The sequence below is a fragment of the Oryctolagus cuniculus genome, chromosome 15 (genome assembly GCF_051225735.1).
Source record: "Oryctolagus cuniculus isolate XC-2025 breed Fujian yellow rabbit chromosome 15, ASM5122573v1, whole genome shotgun sequence".
Lineage (NCBI taxonomy): Eukaryota > Metazoa > Chordata > Mammalia > Lagomorpha > Leporidae > Oryctolagus > Oryctolagus cuniculus.
Window position 1 is genome coordinate 19,667,164 of NC_142881.1, and position 19,005 is coordinate 19,686,168.

General features: G+C 54.8%; 1 protein-coding gene across 1 annotated transcript; it reads right to left on the bottom strand.

Annotated features, from left to right (window-relative positions):
• Positions 1–721: 721 nt before the first annotated feature.
• On the bottom strand, positions 722–14,957 carry DUSP5 (dual specificity phosphatase 5). Its single transcript, XM_002718707.6, has 4 exons — positions 14,390–14,957; positions 8,856–9,004; positions 4,754–4,973; positions 722–2,237 (listed from the first exon to the last, which is right to left on the bottom strand). The coding sequence occupies exons 1-4, from the start codon at positions 14,766–14,768 to the stop codon at positions 1,831–1,833; spliced, it is 1,155 nt and encodes a 384-aa protein (XP_002718753.3). The 5' UTR covers positions 14,769–14,957; the 3' UTR covers positions 722–1,830.
• Positions 14,958–19,005: the final 4,048 nt, after the last annotated feature.

Here is a 19,005-nt window from a genome sequence, read left to right on the forward strand (position 1 = left end):
GGCTCTCTGGACCTTCTAGAACTGAAGGACAAGGTTGGAATCCCCGTGATAGGAACCAGCAGCCTGGGGCGGCATCAATCCTAACCTTTCTGTTCCCCCAGAGGAGGAAACGGGCACAAGGAGTTAGGCTGGGGCAGGGGCAGCAATGGGGAGCAATCGGCACTGCTCCTTCCTTCCTCCATCAAGCGTGGAGGAAATGACTCAGAAGGCAAGTCGGTTCAGCCGTGGGTTTAACCCCACTCACTGTGGGATGTACCTAGGAGCAGGGTGGGCGTGGGGGTCCTGCTTACAGTCAGCCTTCAACTAATTGGCTTCTCCAGCCCTGAGCCATCTATTCGCCTTCTCTGTGGCCCTTGTGTGCCAGGCACTGCAGGGAGGGGACTTGGCCACAGCTTGGCACACAGGTGATCACATAACTATGCTTGGTCTTCACCGCAGAGTTGAGGAAACCACGGGTCACAGTGAACCCTCCAGCAGGCGATGGGCCCACCCCTGTGAGACCTGACCTAAGACGCCCCTGGCAAGAGCTGAGGGAAGCCCCTTGGTGGGGATGGAGCACCACACTGTTGTGAAGACCATGGCCTTGGGAGCGGACACCCCACTCCCATGGCTGCCCACTCACTACCATCCCCCAACTGTTCACCTGCAAACAAAAGCCAATGTCCCCGCGAGAAACGCTCCTGCCTGACCCCGCGGCCCCAGCACCACACAGACCTGCTTCTTCCTTTTGCTATTTTTATTTAGCACTATAAAAAATGACGAGGACAATGACGACAACAACTGTAACACACAGCTTTTCTTCACATTCGCATGGGTTTTAGGAAATTATTGCCTTTCTCCCTGCCCCAGGGAGAAATAACCTAAAGACCAAAAACAAATAGTACCACATTGCCAAAAACCTGCAAGGCCCGAAGTCAGTAGCTTGGGAAGGAGCTCCAGGGGCAGGGAGGAAAAGGAAGGTCCCAGGAGACGAGACACCAGCACGCAGGACAGCAGGACAGCAAGCCGAGGAAACGACCGTTTTCAGTGCCACTGACCCGCGACCCTCGGCAGGTACCTTCTCCCTGGCACCTGCCGCCACCGCCTCCGAGCGCTGAGGTTTGGTCTGCAGTCTGAACTACTCAGAGGACACAAGAGTCGCTTTGAGGAGGGGTACGACGAGACAGGTTCAAGTATGAGTAAGAATCATGCCACCAAGCCCAAGGTCAGCGAAAAGAAACCCAACCCAAAAGAGTCTACATATTGCTACTTCAGCCACTGGACCCAAGAGGGAACCACAAGAACATTCCAGGGCTCGAGGGGGCACATCCATCACGCCGTCCGGCAGTGTGGCATCCTCGACAAGGCGGTGAGCAGCTTCGGCTCTGAAGCAACACGGACAGACGCGGAGACTGCCAAAGTTCAACAACAACAACAAAAAGAAGGTGGAAATTGTGCTTCCTTCAGAATGAGTTGGCTTCTGAACTGCCTTTCCTCCTGGTCCGGCAACTTCTTCCCCCACGTTGCTGCAAGGATTTATTGCCTTACACTTGAAATGAAAAGGCAGCCTTTGAGGTGCCAGGCTGGGTCCTGAGAGGGCAGGGGTCTGGAAGTACAGTAGTCGGCACACGCACTGTGCTCTCCGAATGGCTTGGCCTTCCTCTGGTCCCCACAACCGAATCCCCGAGGCCGGTCGGACGGTCCTTTGCAAGCCTAGTGACCATCACTATCTCCCCGAGGCAGCGTGACGAGTGAGGTCTTCAATATTGCACAGGTATGAAATGTCCACGAGTTTGTAAAAAAGAAAATCACAGTTGCTCTGGGGGCTGGGCTGGCTCCCCCGCCCCAGCTTCAGCAGGATGTGGCAGTGGCCACGGGGCTCCTGTGGAGCTCTGAGACCGTCGAGTGGGCGGGCAGTGGTGCCAGCACCGAGGTAGGGAACGCGCAGTAGGCACCCTGCACGTCAGGGCTCAGTGTCTGCAAATGGTCTCTCAAGGAGGGGGCTGCCGCCTCCCCTTGGCAGGAGGGAGGCTGGGGGTTGGGCGTCGAAGGCAGGATCTCGGATTCGTACTGCAGGAGCTGGCCCATGAAGCCGAAGTTGGGCGAGATCACACTCCTCCTCTGCTTGATGAACTCAAAGGCCTCCTTCAGGTGCAACTGCTTGGTCTTCATGAGGTAAGCCATGCAGATGGTGGGCGAACGGGAGACCCCGGCCTCACAGTGAACCAGGACCTTGCCGCCCTTCTCCCTGACACAGTCTAGAAGGGAGAACAGAGAGTGGAGATTGCAATGAAGACGCTGCCAAACACAACCTGAAGTGACCCTGTCATCAGACCATCGTGTCTGTGCGTGAGCTGCGGGCTGCACAGCACCACTGCCAGTCTTTAATCCCCACTGGGTCCCACCAGTGTGGGCCTTACCCTTCCTGGGGATGCTCCACCCCCAACTTGGGCTCCCCTGACAGGCTGCAAGAGGGGCTGGACAACCTGACACCACATGCAGCCTGTACTGGGCATGCACAGTGTCCCAGGCTCACAGGCCAAGCTGGAGAAGCAGGTCTTGCCTCTCCAGGTCTGATTCTCATGTCGATGACCTAGCCTCCATCCTGCTAGAGGACTTCCGGCCTCCCCAGACACCCTGTTGTGCTGTGCCAGGGCGGGCTGCTTGGCTCGCCTCCCAGGGATCTCACCACCAAACATACAATAATGAGCGCACGGCCACTAATTATAGGTCTAGCTAAGTGACGCTTACTAGATGGAGAATATAAATGGCTTTTGCAAACTCCATCTTGCACAACAATGGGAGTCACTGCTATAAAGCTACCCCCAGCAGTTATCATTCTTGGGCTCAATGTGACCAAAAAAGGAGGGGGGGTCTCCTCCTTTCCTGCTCTACCCAGTCCTGTCCAACAGCTACTACTGTTAAAAATGAGAAGGGGTAAAAAGGTTAAATATGTACACACATCAACTCAAAACCACAGAAAATAGTCTTCCCAATCCCCTCTCTGGCAAATGAAGAAACAATTCCATCACAGGAAGCTGGATGTAGCTGGCACTAGGGAGGACCATGGTATGCAAAAGATTTTAAAGGGGGACAAAAAGAAGTCAACCCCCATATTACCCAAAGTCTGCAAATGAACCTCCAACATCTAAAACCTAGCACTTATGAGGGGTCAGGATCTCCCCATCCAAATGAGAACCTCAAAGGGAGGGCTGCTGGTGACCCCAATTCAGTCTGATGCACACAAACCAGAAGAAAACGGAGAGCCAAGCAGTCCCTGTAAACTGACGCCAACGGGGGACCCAAGCCCCTGGGGATCCAGGGTCAGAACGACTTTGTTTTGCTGTGGTCTAGATTTTAACGGACCCAGGACTGCACCTGAGACCACCCAGGGCCTGGGGGCCGCTGCTTCCGGAATTCACTCTACACCTCAGGAGCCTGCCTGCCCTTGCAAGTGGCCTGTGCCTGTTTTCCACACTCAGCTCCTTGCACTAGCAGGGAAGGAGTCTGGGAAAAAGCACCCTGTGCTTTCAAAATGCCGCAGTTGTCAAGTGTGACTGTGTACACACACACAGACATAACACACACAGGACAGGGAGGGCGGGTTCTGGGAACTGCACGGGGGCAGGTTTCATGAGTTCACAGGGCAGCTATCTAGGTAATTAAATAACAGGCTGAGAAGGGCAGGGCATTCCCAGGGACAGAGAACGAGTCAAGGGTTTCCCAGCCTGAACCCATCATTCGGGCTGCGTCTCAGACTCCAGAGTCATCATCTCAGCCCAGGGGCTCAGGGGACAAAAGGCCAGGCTCTGCCTTTTGCCTCCGGTGAGCTTCCCAGCAGTCTCCTGTGGAGCAGAAACTGTGGTGAACACAGGGCCTCCACGTGGCCCAACAGGAGCCCTTTAATCGCTACCTGTGCTAATTACGGCTGTGCTAACCCCTGCCCCCTCACCCCACCCCGCCTCCACCTCCACTGGAACAAGTTACAGGAAAATCACGTCTGGGTTTCAACGACTCTGAATGGTAAGGAAAGGCAGGCACAGACACAATGCTCAGGATGAGGACGTCCAATAGGGGGATGATGCAGCAATGCAGGTGACATGGAGGACCCAGAAACCTTCCGGCCAGAGCCCCGCCCAGGCACGGGGAACAGAGGCCAAGGCCTTCTCGGGCTCATTCAGTGAAGCAAGCGCTACCTGCCTCACAGGCATTCAGGAAGGACGTGGAAGATGCCAAATTTTCTGTGCATAAAACCTGGAGCTTGAGTCAAATTCTATCCTTAATCCCAAATTAGCTGAAAATGCAAAAACAAATTGCCTCCGAAGCCATTTGCCAAAACTGTGGAAAGCTGCTGGAGTCCTCGGGGCTCAGTGCGTACGTAGTGCTCTCTCCATCCTTCTGCCTGCTTTTAAAAATATCCCAACCTACGTAGGAGCAGTTAGGGAGGCTCCTCCCCCGGCGCTCCTGCATGGAGCACACGCACGGCCACACTCTGCTCCCGCCCAGAGAGACACAGCAACGAGACTGGAAGTGCGCGTTGCCATAAAATCACATTAATTCATTCATCTCACACATTAAAGCTCCTATTAATAGCAACTCAAATCCTCCTCTCTGCCTTTTCAGTGGTCGCACTTGTTCGTGGCTCCAACTCCCAGTGACTCCGTGCACAAGACTCCCTCCCTTTCAGGGAAGGTGGCCCCATGAACACCCAAGGCCAAGAACCTGGGCTCTAGGAGGGCTCCCAACGCAGCGGGAGGAGGGTTGCCGAACCTACCAATGAAGTCTATTGCTTCTTGAAAGTGGGAGCTGATGTCGGCCGTGTGGCTGTCTTCCACGGGGATCCACTTGTAGTGCAGGTGGGGGGCGCAGGCCTCAGAGGTCCGCCGGGAGACGTTCAGCAGGGCTGTGATGTGCAGGTTGGCCAGGAACTCGCACTTGGAGGCGTGGTAGGCACTTCCAAGGTAGAGGAAGGGAAGGATTTCAACCGGGCCACCCTGGAAGCAGGGACAAAGGGACAAGCAGGAAACATTGGATCTGCGTGCTCATTTGGGAGAGGAAAGACAACAGCTCTGACCTATTTGGTTCTTACGAAGGGAAGGCCCCTTTCTAGTTCCCAGGTAGAGGGAGTTCGGAGGCGGGGCAGTTCAACCACAAGTGTAGGCAGCTGCTCCATCCTGGCCCGCTCTCAACATGACTGCCGGTGACTCAGGGACAGCAAAACCCACAGAGCAAAGAGTTTCATTTTCTTGCACGTTATCAAGGAGGTAGGAAAGGCAGACTGCCTTCCTTGCTACTGAGGGTGAGCAGCCAGTGGCTGTGCCTCTCTGAGCGTACCAGGGCAAGCCCTTGACCCCTGAGGCAGCCTTGGTCTCTTCAAATGGACAAGAGCTTCACAAGGAAGCCTCATTCCTCTAAAGCCCTGCTACTTATTTACTGGGCTAAGGGAGGACTCGTGTGCCCTGGTTCGCTCACCCAAATGCCCATGATAAACAGGACTAGGTCAGGCCAAAGCCAGGAGCCAGGGAATCAATGCAGGTCTCCCACAGGGGTGGCAGGAACCCAACCACACGAGCCATCACCACTGCATCCCAGGGTCTGGAGTCAGGAGCCAGAGCTGGGTATCAAACACAGGTATTCCCATATATAATGTGGGAGTTTTTACTGCTAGGCTAAACACCTGATATTTTGTACAGTATTTCAGCAAACCTAAGACACTGTTGATCCAAAGATACATCTAGATTTCAGAGATATACAATGGGGGCCACCCTCTGGAAAAAGTGGGCTTCTCAGAACAGAAAGTAACCATCACCCACTCAGAATCTTCAGGCTACAAGAAGGTGTTAGGCCCAGCCGAGGGGCTTCCCCCACCCTCTACCCTCATCACAGAGAATGAGGGGTTGGCGAGAGATGCTTACATCGTCACCTTTGGGGAGGCCACCCACACACCGGGTTTCTAGTTCCGGATTCGGATTCAGGGAGACCAGAGACCATCTACCCAGGGTCAAGCTGAAAAGAACCACGAGCTAGGCAGACTCTGACAATCTGATAGCTGGAACAGCAGGGGCCCCTGGAGAGCTGGAGGAAAACTCTGGGCTGGGGGACAGTGGCTACGTCTTTGGAAGCCTTTCCCATCCTATCCACCCACCTCCTGTCTTTCCATTTCCTGTCCTGGAATAAGAGACTAATGGAAACTCAACCAGGCCCATAACAGAAAAGCTGGCAGGGCACAAGGGCCAGGAGCAGGCAGCTCCCAACTGACTCAGTACCCAGAGTGTGCTTTTTCTTTTCCCACAGTGTTTGAGCAAAAGCCAGTTAGACCACTTGGAAGAAAGTTGTAGAGGATTTTACATGAGGTAATAACAACAACAACTCTTATTTGCATTAGCATCTCCTAGGGATGGCACCTGGGTGTAACACTTAGAGCACACTTAGCTCCTACTAATTTCACAACAAATCTGTGAGCTAGATCATTTAGTCCTGTGTTATAGATGGGTGACTTGAGTGAGGCTCAGAGGGTTAGACAACTTGCCCACATCAGAGCTAGTCAGCACCAGAGCTGGGACTGACACCCAAATGGGATACTTGAGCTAACCGGTGAGATCTTATCCAACTCCACTACAAGTGCTCAGTGAGAGAAAGCAAGCACTGGAGGTAAAGACAGAAAAGAAACCTTCCCCGTCCTTTCCCTCTTCCTCTGGAGATGCAATGTCCACTCACATCCCCTCCCTGATGTCTAACTTCCTTGGGGACAGAGTGGCCTTCCCAGTGGCAGCACGGCAAGCAGTTCAGACCCGGGCTCAGGCATCAGGCAGAGCAGCTCTGGGTTAAGGCTCAGCCCGATCACCAGCCGAGATGACCGGGGGCAGCTCCTGCAGCCTCTGAACCTTCATCTGTAAACTGAGGGCAATGAGGCCTGTCTTCTCAGTAAAGTGTAAATGGGATAATGGATGCATTAAAACCTGGCACAATTTAGAGCTTCCACCATCATCTGAAGCTAAAGAATAAACACACACACAATGGCTTCTCTCCCTGGGAAACAGTGCAGGTGGTGAGGCCAGCCAATCCCAGCAGGCCCGGCACTGGCCTGAACTGGACCCACTCCCCACGGGCAGCTCCCCACAGGACAGAAGCGAAGAGCAGAGGCTGCAGAAAGGCCTTTGGAAACAAGTCAGGGACCCAAGTCCAGTTTCACTCAGCTGCTGCCCAGCTCTGGGTCCTCACCAACGGGCACCGACAGCCTCACCCTTGAAGGAACAGGTCTGACGGTTGACTCAATCAAGAGCTCTCCCTCTCCAGAGGGCCTGGAAAACGCTGACACACCAGGCCTGGGATTCCATCCAGTTTCCTCTGGAGCTGAGCCCACTACACCCTCGAAACTAGTTTCTTTCCCTTTCTGAGTCCTTAGCCCAGCCTCATGAGGAAGGAGTCAAAAGCCTTCAAAAACCCCAAAGGTTCAGGCGACCTCACCCAGCTCCTCTCAAAGCAGAAGCGTTTCTAAGAAGCCACGCTTGGGGGTTCCCCAGCAAGCCTGGAAGACACGTCAGGGCCTCCCCACGCCTCACTCGGCCCCAGGTCTGCTGTGCATTCGCAGCACTGTCAATTCCGATTTCTCTTTCACTTTCTGAGAAACGGGGGAGAAACACAACCCAAACAGACAAACAAAAACAGATATGCAGCTAGGCTGGATGTACACGGCTTGAAAACCAAGGGTTCGTTAGATGCCATGAACGTCTTTAATAAAGGAAGACAGAATTACAACCCTGGCACCTGGCCACACTAAGAGGCTTCCTGAGCAAGGATTGCATTCAAGAATAGGTCACCTGGCTTTGCTTGGGAGTTCCTTCCCAGGAGCTGAGCTCTGCTCTCAGCAGAAGCCAGCTCTGGACAGTTCTGGAAATACCCTTTATTCTGATTTGGCTGTGCCCTTAGTTTTTTGGGAAAGGTGGAAAAAGTCCCTCCTACCCATCAGGTATCTAGGCTGGAGGGCCTGTAACAAACAGAACAAGGTCTTGAAAGGCCGGGATGGGAGTGTCCTGAGGGTAGTGCCACCGTGAGCCAGCTGCGGACTCCGCAGCTCGCTCTCAGAAGCCATGAGGCAGCTTCTTCCTCTGTGTCAAATGGGAAGGTGGGTTTTTGCTCTGTCATTTCCGCCAGCTTTGGATTCTCGCCTGCCTTTTCCTTCTCTTCCTGCCTGGTACTGGGTAACATCAACCTTTAGCAAGCTGTCACAAAGCACAGCTTTTTGAAGCACAGAGGAAGAAAAAAAAAATTCTACGTGTTTACAGACACATGAAGACTGCTCAGGTCTCCTAACCTCCTCTGGTTTCAGAATTTACAGAACTGAAAGCACCTGAAAGCCTCGGAGGAGCCGGCCTGCCATGAAAACATGGTTTCTCTATAGTACCCTCCCTGTTTCAGTGACCATCCCCAACAGGGCACCTTGACAGGTCCTGGGCCGGGCTGGTCTGCAGAGACGGAGAGCACGAGCAATCGCAGTCACAGGACAGCACAGGAAGCCCGGGAAACAGCCCCAGAACATCCTCAGGGAAACCTAACCCGGCGTTCTGAAGCTTCTCTGAACCTCTTGAGCCTGCTAATAATAACGTATCTCTCACTTCCCCCTTTCTGCAGAAGCCGTCAAGTATCCTGGGGTTTGTTTGCTCTTGTCAGCTTGTTTTCTGGAAGGACGCCCAATTACTCTTGGATGGAAATGCAAGTTGGCAGGCAGCAGAGGCTCTCGGAAGCTAGTGGATTCTGCCAACACCTTGATCCACAAAAGAACCAACACCTCTGTTGCTTGGCAGGGAGAGCAAGAGCCAGGCTCCCGAGGGAGGCATGGAGGCAGGAGCCCGGGATACCTCTCCGACCCCACGCACCTGGTCGTAAGCTGGCCGGAAGCTGATGTTTAGCACTGGTTTTCCACACTGGCCGAGGAGGGCTCTCTCGCTTTCGATCTTCTCTTGCGCAATGGGTTGCACGTCCACGCAACACTCGGGATATTCCGAGTAGAAGGTCTCATAGCCGCCTACAAAACAAACAAAAAGTGAGACAGATGTAAGCATCGATTTCTCAAGCTGCCAGAAAACACCCTCAGTTAGTCAATATTCCTGAGTGTGGAATAGCAGAATCAAGCTAATAGAGATTCTAGACATATACAACAAAGCTGAGCAAAACCAACAGGTTTAGAATAAAAAGGGGATCTACACACAGACACCCCCAAGCTGTATCTCAGAGAAGCAGTGATCAACTGGCTGTGTCTGTCAGAAGCAGCTTCCACCATTAAAGGACATATCTGGCATTTGGCAAATATTAACCACATCCCTCCAGAAAACAAAAAGCCATTTCTTTATCGAAAATGAGGTGTGATTATGCAAAATTACATTAATTTGTGAGAAGAAAGACTCCTAAATTAGTTCCCTGTCCAGCCTATCTGCTCTAAGCAAGATTATGGATGGAATCCCCTCCATTCATAAGGAAAGAAGGGCTCATATGAGTTTCTATTTCAGGGCAATAAAGAGCCTTGTCCTTCCTCACTCCCACCACGCTAAGAAAACTGCCAGACATCCCATTCCATAGGTCCAATTTAGAGTCATGGAGTCCACTGCCTTCTAAACGGCATCAAGGGAAACTTCTGAACTTAATTCTTAGCCCCAGGGGCCAGTGCTGTGACCCAGTAGGCTAAGCCTCCGCCTGGGGCTCCGGTATCCCATATGGGTGCTTGGGTTCCTGCACCCACATGGGAGACCTGGAAGAAGCTCCTGGCTTTGGATCAGCCCAGCTCTGGACATTGCAGCAATCTGGGGAGTAAACCAGTGGCTAGAAGAACTTTCTGTCTCTCCCTCTCTCTGTAACTGTACTTCTCAAATAAATAAAATCTCTTTTTTCTTTTTTTATTTTAAAGATCTATTTTTTTTTTTGAAAGAGTTAGAGAGAGAGAAAGAGAGAGAGGTCTTCCATCCACTGGCTCACTCCCCAGATGGCCGCAATGGCCGGAGCTACGCTGATCCGAAGCCAGGAGCCAGGAGCTTCTTCTGGGTCTCCCACGCGAGTGCAGGGGCCCAAGGACTTGGGCCATCTTCTACTGCTGTCCCAGGCCATAGCAGAGAGCTGGATCAGAAGCGGAGCAGTCAGGTCTCGAACCGGCGCCCACATGGGATGCCAGCGCCTCAGGCCAGGGTGTTAACCCGCTGCACCACAGCTCCGGCCCCATAAATAAATAAAATCTTTTTTATTTTTTTAATTTTTATTTTTTGACAGGCAGAGTGGACAGTGAGAGAGAGATAGAGAGAAAGGTCTTCCTTTGCCGTTGGTTCACACTCCAATGGCCGCTGCGGCCGGCACCCTGCTGCCGGCGCATAGCGCTGACCTGAAACCAGGAGCCAGGTGCTTCTCCTGGTCTCCCATGCGGGTGCAGGGCCCAAGCACTTGGGCCATCCTCCACTGCACTCCTGGGCCATAGCAGAGAGCTGGCCTGGAAGAGGGGCAACTGGGACAGAATCCGGTGCCCCGACCGGGACTAGAACCTGGGTGTGCCAGCACCGCAAGGCGGATGATTAGCCTAGTAAGCCGTGGCGCCAGCCAATAAATAAAATCTTAAAAAAAAACTCAGCCCCCCTGTCTCTGCCCCCTTGTGACCCCTTTTATCTTCTTTTCATTCCTCCCATCCTGGCCTTTCTCCTCCCATGCTCCAAATCTGTATATATGTCACCTCCTGGATTGAGTGACAGTAAGAAACTTAGTGGTACACCCAAACTTTTCTGAACATGTCACTTAAGGTAAAAACTAAACTACTCTTGAAGTCACACAAACTTTATATATATATATATATATATATATATATATATATATATATATATGGGAAAGCCTTCTCAGGCCCATTATCCTCAGTGTGGAAGAACGAAATAGAAGGAAACTGGGCCAGAGACCCTACAAGGGCACGGGCTGCCCGGTGAACAGGCCAGTCCTGCCCATGTGAGAAGCCTTTTTCTTCTAATGCAGAGCAATCCCAGGCATTTCCCAAAGCCTCCAGAAGAAAACCCACTTATGTCTGTTTTGGCCCAGAGAAATTCACTGGGTGTCAAACAATGCATCATGAGACCATCTAGCCTCCCCAGAGCCCCCCCCCCTTTCCCTCTCTGCCTTTTGATGTGAGAGGTCATGTGGGCTTTTGCAAACCCCTGCAGTCAACAAATGGTTAATGGATTACCCGGCAGGCTCCAGCTCCCTCCCCCAGAAGCTGCAGCCAATTCCTAGAATGAGTCATCTTGCCATTGCCGCTTCCTCTCAGCTTGCTGCCACTGCCCCCGCCCCCATTTAGTACACCCAGATCTCCCCCCCTCCCCAGCAGGCCTCCCTCACCTTCCCAGGATGGGCTTCTGGTGCCCCAGGGGCCTGATGACAGGGCCCCTGTGGGGGAGGATGGAGGTGGAGTCCCTCCCTCCCCAGCCTCACAGCCCTGGCCCAGGCCTCCAAGCAGGTGCTCTTAGGCTACCCCATCACTGCCTCAGGAACCTGGCCTGTTCAGGTTCCAGCAGAGGGGAGGGATTTTGGATGGGACTTTGGGGTAAGGGGCCCCCAAGATTCCAGGATGCTGCTTAGGAAGACGAGTCTTCAGACCACTCCATCGGCTGTCAGGACAGGCAGGAGGTGCGTGTGTGGGCTGGACAAGGCTGGCTCGTGCCTGCCTGCCGACAATAATAAGGCAGGCAGACAAAGAGTCTCACTGTAGTCGAGGGACAGATAAACAGGGCCCTGCCTCTCCTAGCTGGGGTCAGGAGTTCTCCAGATTAGATGGTCTCTCAGCACTCCCGTCAGATATGTAGAGACACAGAACATTCCTCTCTGGTGTCTCACATGCGTCCAGAGCCTGCTGAACCTTTCAGCCTTCTTCCAAGTCTGCTTTCGATCACCACTGCCTTCCGGCGATGGGGGACAGACGGTGCAGGGGCACTATATACAAACAAGCAAGGCCACAGGACTCGTCACTCTCATCTTAGTGGGTCAGGCTTTTTTGTTGGGGGGGGGGGGCGATTATGAGAAGTATAAAAGGCACTGCCCCCCCCTCCCCCCCAAGATCTGGGATGCCTCTAGATTAAAACCTGGCTCGTACCTGGACAAGAGTTAGGTAGAGAAATAAAAACTTCCTCGCGAAGGGCCAGCACTGGGGTGCAGCGGGTTAAGCTGTCACCTGCAATGAGCACAGGTTCCAGTCCAGGCTATTCCACTTCCGAACCAGCTCCCTTTAATCTGACTGGCAAAGCAGGGGAAGATGGCCCAAGTCCTTGGGACCCTGCCACCAACAGGGGAGATCCAGATGAGGATCCTGGTTCCTGGCTTCTGGCTGGCCCTGTCCCAGTCATCTGGGGAGTGAACCAGTGGATGGAAGATTTCTCCCTCTCTAACTGCCTTTTAAATCATTCAATCAATCAAAGAAAAAAAATTTCCTCTAGCAACAGCTTAAAGTTTCTTAGTGTTATAAGGGTAGATGGCAAGTAACTTCTACTGAAGCCTAGAGTGCACCTAACATTGACCTGGCAATTCTCTTGGTTTTACTGAAAGCCAACGCACACACATGAGCATACAGACAAAGCCATGCTCTACCCAGTGTTTCCCACAGCGAGGCTGGAAGCAATGTTAACGGTCACCACCAGAGAGCTGGTTATACACACCAAACATGCCTTCAAAAAACTCATGGAAATGCATATTATGAAAAGACTATGTATAGATTTCAAACATGTTTTACAACAAAATAAATTTCACTTTTAATTCTGCTTTTCCATGAACTTTTCAAAGTACTTGCACAAGTCCTGCTATGGATAAGTCTCCACGATCTAGATGATTACAGGGCAGGAATAGAGAATATACAAAACAAACACACACTAATTTCTTAAAGATACTTGCAAAAATCTATCTAAATACAACAAGAAATAGTTGGTGGCTATCTCTGGGGAGTAGAACTGGGTTCTACAGTGTGCAGAACACTCATTTTTCGTTTTATATTCTTCGTGCCACTTTCTGTGCAGTATTTTCTAAATTGTCAGCCTGGCTCCCTTGGAAAGTGGCAGGGAGCAGAGGCAGGGCCGGGAAGGGTTTCCTGGAATTTATCTTTCATGAACTGGGGGAGGGAAAGCTTTTCCTGTCCTCTTTGCTAAGGAGACAAAAACCACAGCAGGAAGAGAAGAAATCGGGAGCCATGCGCAAAATCTCCTAAGGGCTTGGAGGAGGCCATCCCACCATCCCCTGGGGAGAGAAGGGAGATTAGCATCTACTTCTGTCATTTCCTCCACAGGAATCAACAAGAGACAGGGGGCAAGAGGTGCTAATAGAGGAGGGAGCCACCCACGTGCCTCAGGAATATTCCCGGCCTGGGAAGTGTAAAATTCCCCAAGTTGCCCAGCTTTAAAATAGGATCCCAATTCTCCCAGCTCCCTGAACCACAGCACTGCTCCAGCCCTCGGACTCCAAAACCGGGTTGGCAGGGGTTAAGCCCTCACGTCTGCAGCAGCGCAGGACTGCAACACATTCGAGGCTTCAAAGAACTCAAACACAAAGCAGGAGCAGCCAAAGGAAGTGACCCAGAAAATCAATGCTCCGGAGTTTGAGAGTCAGTCACCCACCCACAACCGGAAGCCAAAGTTATCTCCCCGGCAGGTGAAAAGTGCAGGCCTGGTGGCAGCGCTGAGAGATGTCAGAGCTCCGGCAGCGGTTCAGCCCGCACACCACCCTGCCCCCGCGGCGCCCAGCCCAGGTCCCGGCTCAGGGCTGGCCCAGGGCTAATCCCAAGGGAGGCGGAAAAAAAGGGTGGGAAGGCTGACAGCTCCAGACCGAGGCCGAGAAAGCCCTAGGAGGGGGAAAGGGGGAGGCGGAAAGCAATAAAAAGCAATAAAGAGACATGGAAAGGAAGGGGAGGTTCTCGCCAGCCAGGGTCGAAAAGGCAAGAGGGGCGCAATGGTCAGTGACTGGGCGGAAGGGGCACCGCGGGGCCACTCTCGGGGCAGCGGTCGCGACCTGCGCACTCCGCCAGATCGCCTGGGAAAACTTCCAGCCCTGCCCCCCGCCCCGCGAAAGCAAACAAGTCCGCGCCTGGAGTCGGGGCGGGCGCCCGGCACGAGCCTGCGGCCCCGAAGCCGCCAGACAGCAGCGCGCCCCGCAGCCCCGGCGGGCAGACCCAGGGCTGCCAGGCGCTTTCGAGGAACGCGGGCCGGGAGCCGGGGAAGCGCCGAGCGCCGCCACCTGGGTGCCCTTCCCGGCGCACGTCCAGCGCGCAAGTGCGCGGGAGGCGGACTCCCTCCTGGGGGCCTTCAGCGCGCGAGACGGGACCCCCAGCGCGCGAGACGGGACCCCCCCCACACACACACCCCGACCCGGGGCCGCGGGCGGGCGGGCGGAGGGGCCCGGCCGCCGCGCTCACCTTTGAGGAAGTAGACTCGCGGGCCGGCTGGCAAGCAGGCGAGCAGCGAGGTGAGCACGACGCGGGCGGCGCTCTCCTCACGCAGCTTCTGCCAGTGGCGGCTGCCCTGGTCGAGCACCACCACGGCCGCCACCCCGCCGCCGCCCTCCTGCAGCAGCCGCGCGCGCGCCGCCTCGTCGGGCAGCACGTAGCGCGCCGACACCGCGCCGCCCCGCGCCCGCCGCAGCACCACCGAGTTCAGGTTGACGTTGAGCGAGCCGCGCACGCTCGACGCGGCGAAGGCCAGGTAGGGCCGACAGTCGAGCACCACGCAGCGCGCCGCCGCCTCCTTGCGGAGCATCTTGCGCAGCTGGCGCCCGTCGAGGGATGTGACCTTCATGCCGCCGCGCAGCGGCCCCACGCCGCAGGTGCCCACGGCCAGGATGCCCGCGGGCGAGGCACGAGAGACGCACTCGGGGCGGGGGTTGCGGCCTGGCCGACGGAGCCCGGCGCCTGAGGGGCGGCTCAGCGCTCCCTTCCCGCCCCGCGCGATCGGCGCCCAGCCCGGCCGCTAGCCGCCTCAGAAGCCGGGGATTCCGCCGGCAGCGCGGCGTTTTATGTGAATGAGCGCGCGGCCTGTGACGTGGCTGCCCATATAAGGCCAAATATGGGTGTGGTCACGCCCCTTGGGGCGGAGCGTCGGGAGCGGGACGCGCTGGGCGGGCGGCGGGGCGTTAGTCAGCTCCAGAGGAGGAAGTGGCGGGCGCCGCCCCGTGCTCTCCGTGGCCCTGCGCCGAGGGACTCACTCGCGCATCACCCGGGCTGCGGGTGCGGGGGTCGGGAACGCCACCGCGCTGAGGTGACCCACTCTGTGCGGGAAGCGGCGGAAGCAGAGGCGGCGGCCGGCCGGCCGGCGCCGCGAAGTCCGGCGGTCCGCTTCGAAGCTGGGGGGCTGGGCACCTGCTGTGCAGGGCTAGGACAGGGCGGCCAGCCGGTGCCCCTGGATGAGTCCGATGCGGATTCCCGGCACCATCGTGGTCTCTCCGCGCAGGGAGGTGGTGCCGAAGTTTGCCTCAAAGAGGTGGGCTGTCCTACGCGTTTTTCTGTATGTTTGAAATTTTCCACATAAAAAATTCCTAAAAGTGGGGGGAGCAGTGCCCGCAGTTAATCCTTTCGGGTGGACTCTGCCCGCCGATGATCAGTCCTTTTCTCTATGCCTGTCCGGTCATGATGAGAATAATGGGTTGGTTTTGGAAGAACCACTGGTCCCTGGGAAACCTGCTGTGAATTCAGCAGCGGCATCAACTTGGATCCCAAGAAGGGAGCTCTGGCCGACCAACTGCTGTCCAGGCGGCTTCTGGATTTGGGGATAATCCGTGGATCAAGGGTAATCCCGGGCTGTGCGCTCCCACCAGTCCCCAGGAGCTTCGGGCTTCCTACGCCCCTGCTGCCAGCATCCAGGGAGGGACAGCTGTGTGCCAGCACTCCGCGAGCCGCAGGAACAATGGGATGGAGGGGACAGGCCTCTGCCCCCGTGTGGCTGGCAGGCATTTTGTTGTTAGGCTGCCTGGGGCTGCCTGGTGGAAAACGGCCTGCCTCCATCATCCACGGGCTCCTGTACAGCTGACACAAGAAAACGAAGCTTTAGGAGGAAGTGGAAATCGAATTTTGAAGTCAAATGTAATCACCCAGCACCAGGATAACCAGCTGCATTCAGTCCTTCCCCTCCCAGTGGGGTCTTGATGAGGACAGGATGTGGGGGTCTTCCTTCCCTTGGGGTCATCGGTGCCACCTGCTGCTTCTCTGGTGTGCTCTGTTGCCAGCACTATCCACCCCCAGACATTCCAGCCCTGATGCTGGGCTTCCACGTGGGCAGAGGAGCACCTGGGGGTGGGGGTGGGGGTGGGGGCAGGGGCGGAGGTGAACAGAGGTTAGCTAGGCCAGGAAGGGGAGGGAGTGGGCATTCCAGGCAGGGGAAACGGTGAGGTAAAGAGGGGAAAGAGAAGAGAAGGGGAAGGGGTGGGGAGAACAGAACCAGCATGGTGTGTGCTAGAGGTGTGTGGGAGCCCGCAGCCCTCCTAACATTCATTTCAAAATTCAGCAGGAACAGTTGGCAGAGGGCCCTATGTGACTTTTATTTTCTAATTCCTTAAAAAAAAAAAAAAAAAAAAAAAAAAGGATTTATGGGCCGGCGCGGCTCAATGGGCTAATCCTCTGCCTGCAGCGCCGGCATACTGCATTCTAGTCCCGGTCGGGGCGCCGGATTCTGTCCCGGTTGCCCCTCTTCCAGGCCAGCTCTCTGCTGTGTCCCAGGAGTGCAGTGGAGGATGGCCCAGGTGCTTGGGCCCTGCACCTGGCTCCTGCCTTCAGATCAGCGCGGTGCGCCGGCCACAGTGGCCATTGGGGAGTGAACCAACGGAAAAGGGAAGACTTTTCTCTCTCTCCCTCACTGTCCAATCTGCCTGTCAAAAAAATTTTTAAAAAAGGATTTATGTACCTATTGAAAGGCAGAGTGACAGATTGAGATCTTCCATCCACTGGGTTACTCCCCAAATAGCCACAACAACTGGGTCCTGGCCAGGCTGAAGTCAGGAGCTGAGAACTGCATCAGCTGTCCCGTATGAGTGGCAGGGATCCAGGCACTTGGGCCATCTCTCACCACATTAGCAGGAAGCTGGATTGGAAGTGGAGCAGCCAGGACTGGAACTGAACTCTGGTGGGGGACACCAGCATCACAAGTGGTGGCTTAACTTAGTGTGCCACAACGCCATCCCCTCTGTGTGTTCTTTCAGGCCAAGGGGTCTTCACCCTTTGGTGATCTGTTCTGTGATCTGCTCATCTGAGCATTTGGTGTATCACTGGATCAACACTGCAGAAAATGGGTGTTTTATTCAGGAGAGGGAGCTCTATTCCAGAGTCAACTGTAATGTAGGCCTCAGCTGCTAGGAACCTGCTGGAATTTGCTATGATGAGACCACGCAGATGGGAGAACACTTAGGAAGCAAACTGCCAGAAGGATTGGATGGGAAGAAGGGAGCAGAGATGACACAGGAGTTTGTACCTGGAGTGACTGAGTGGTGGTACACCTTCACATGGGGACCGTAGAGGGACAGGTTGGGGCAGGAATTGGCAGGAAGAGCAATTTGGACATATTGATAAGTGAGAATTAATCATGGGCACCTTAAGGGGTACCCGTCAAGCAGTAGGGTGCCCTGTGACCCGTGAAGGGAGACCATTGGTCAGTAGCATTGCTGGATTGCTCCCACACTGCCTGCGTGCAACAGGTCACCAAGTCCAGCGACTCTGCTCTCCAGATCTGACCTGTACTTTCCAGTCCTGTGGCCGGGGCTGGCCTTGTGAGAGTATGACCTGTGCAATTGCTGGGGGCCCTGCACTTAGCAACCCCCCCCCTTATTTTAATGCTCTGTTGCCACTATGGGAAATTCTTAATCATCTTTAGACGACAGACCCTTCATTTTGCCTTTGCACAGGGCCTCACAAATTATGGAGCTGGTTCTGCCCATGACTGTTTAAAATGGGGATCCCATGGTCCCGCCCCGGCTGGGCTGTGCAAAGCTTCTGATTCTCCGTCTCTGAGCCCTGTCCTTGCGCAGTCATGCTCTGTGATGTGATCTTCGTGAGCACAAATCTGAGCATACAGCCCACTGCGCTGTCAGAGTGCCGCCGACGCACTACCTTGATAAAATCCAGATTCCCTAGTGTAGCACGGATGTCCTCATTCCGACCAATTGGTCATAACCCACCTCCAACCTCTAACCTCTAACCTTGTCTCTCCCCTTCCACCCTTTAGACCCTCAGCGTGTGAGACAGTCACCCTTCTGGGGGTTCTCATGCTCGAGCTGTTTCCCCTCCCCCAGCCTGGCCCCCAGTGCTTTCTGTTCTGCCAGCAGCCTGAGGCTCCCAGGCCACTCGGGGCCTTATCAGACCATCTGTGTCTCCCTCACAACACCCTTGATGGCAGGAGCTCCCTGGTGTTGGTGGAATGGAATTCAGTGCTTGCTGAGACATGAGAGCAGCTGGCTTTTCAGGAGACAGGAGAAGAAAATTAAGGCCTTAGACTCCAGGTAAGACTCCAGAAAAGCAGTCTGCAGGATCAAGGGCCACAATTCGTCAGCCACAGGTCTAGCAGTCAGGGGACGTTTTGGCCAATGAGTAAAACATGACACTTGCGCCCAGTCTTAGTGGCCCCTGCGGAGTGAGGAAGGACAGACAAGCAGACCCGGACCTCAGGAAAGGCTGGGAGCAGGGAGGGTTCCCTCCAGCAGCCGAAGGGGCAAGGGCTGTGTGCTAAAGCAGAGGGGAGAGTGGGAGAGGGGAGGAAGCCAGGTGTCATCCCTGGGAGGAGGAGAAGACCACCTCGGGGGAGGCAGGGAAGTTCTGGGAATAGTCGGAACGTGGGGGAGGTGGGTAGAGGAACCAGCATCTGCTTTGTGCGATCAGGCAAGAGGGACGTGAAGCCTAAAAATGTTTCTTACCCTTTGGCCTAGTGATTCCACTTCTGAGAAATGATCTTAAGGAAAAGCTCTGAAATACGCGGGAGGTAAAGCTGCCTTCACAACAGTGTGCACCATGGAGCTATTAATAACAAGGTAAAAATGGAAGCAGCCAAAACATTC

Bases quoted from the DNA above. Each gene is read 5' to 3' on its own strand.
- DUSP5 (XM_002718707.6), bottom strand. From the start codon at position 14,768: ATGAAGGTCACATCCCTCGACGGGCGCCAGCTGCGCAAGATGCTCCGC. The intron at 9,005-14,389 runs GTGAGCGCGGCG...TTTGTTTTGTAG, and splicing joins GCGAGTCTACTTCCTCAAAG to GCGGCTATGAGACCTTCTAC. The intron at 2,238-4,753 runs GTAGGTTCGGCA...TCTCCCTTCTAG, and splicing joins AGAAGCAATAGACTTCATTG to ACTGTGTCAGGGAGAAGGGC.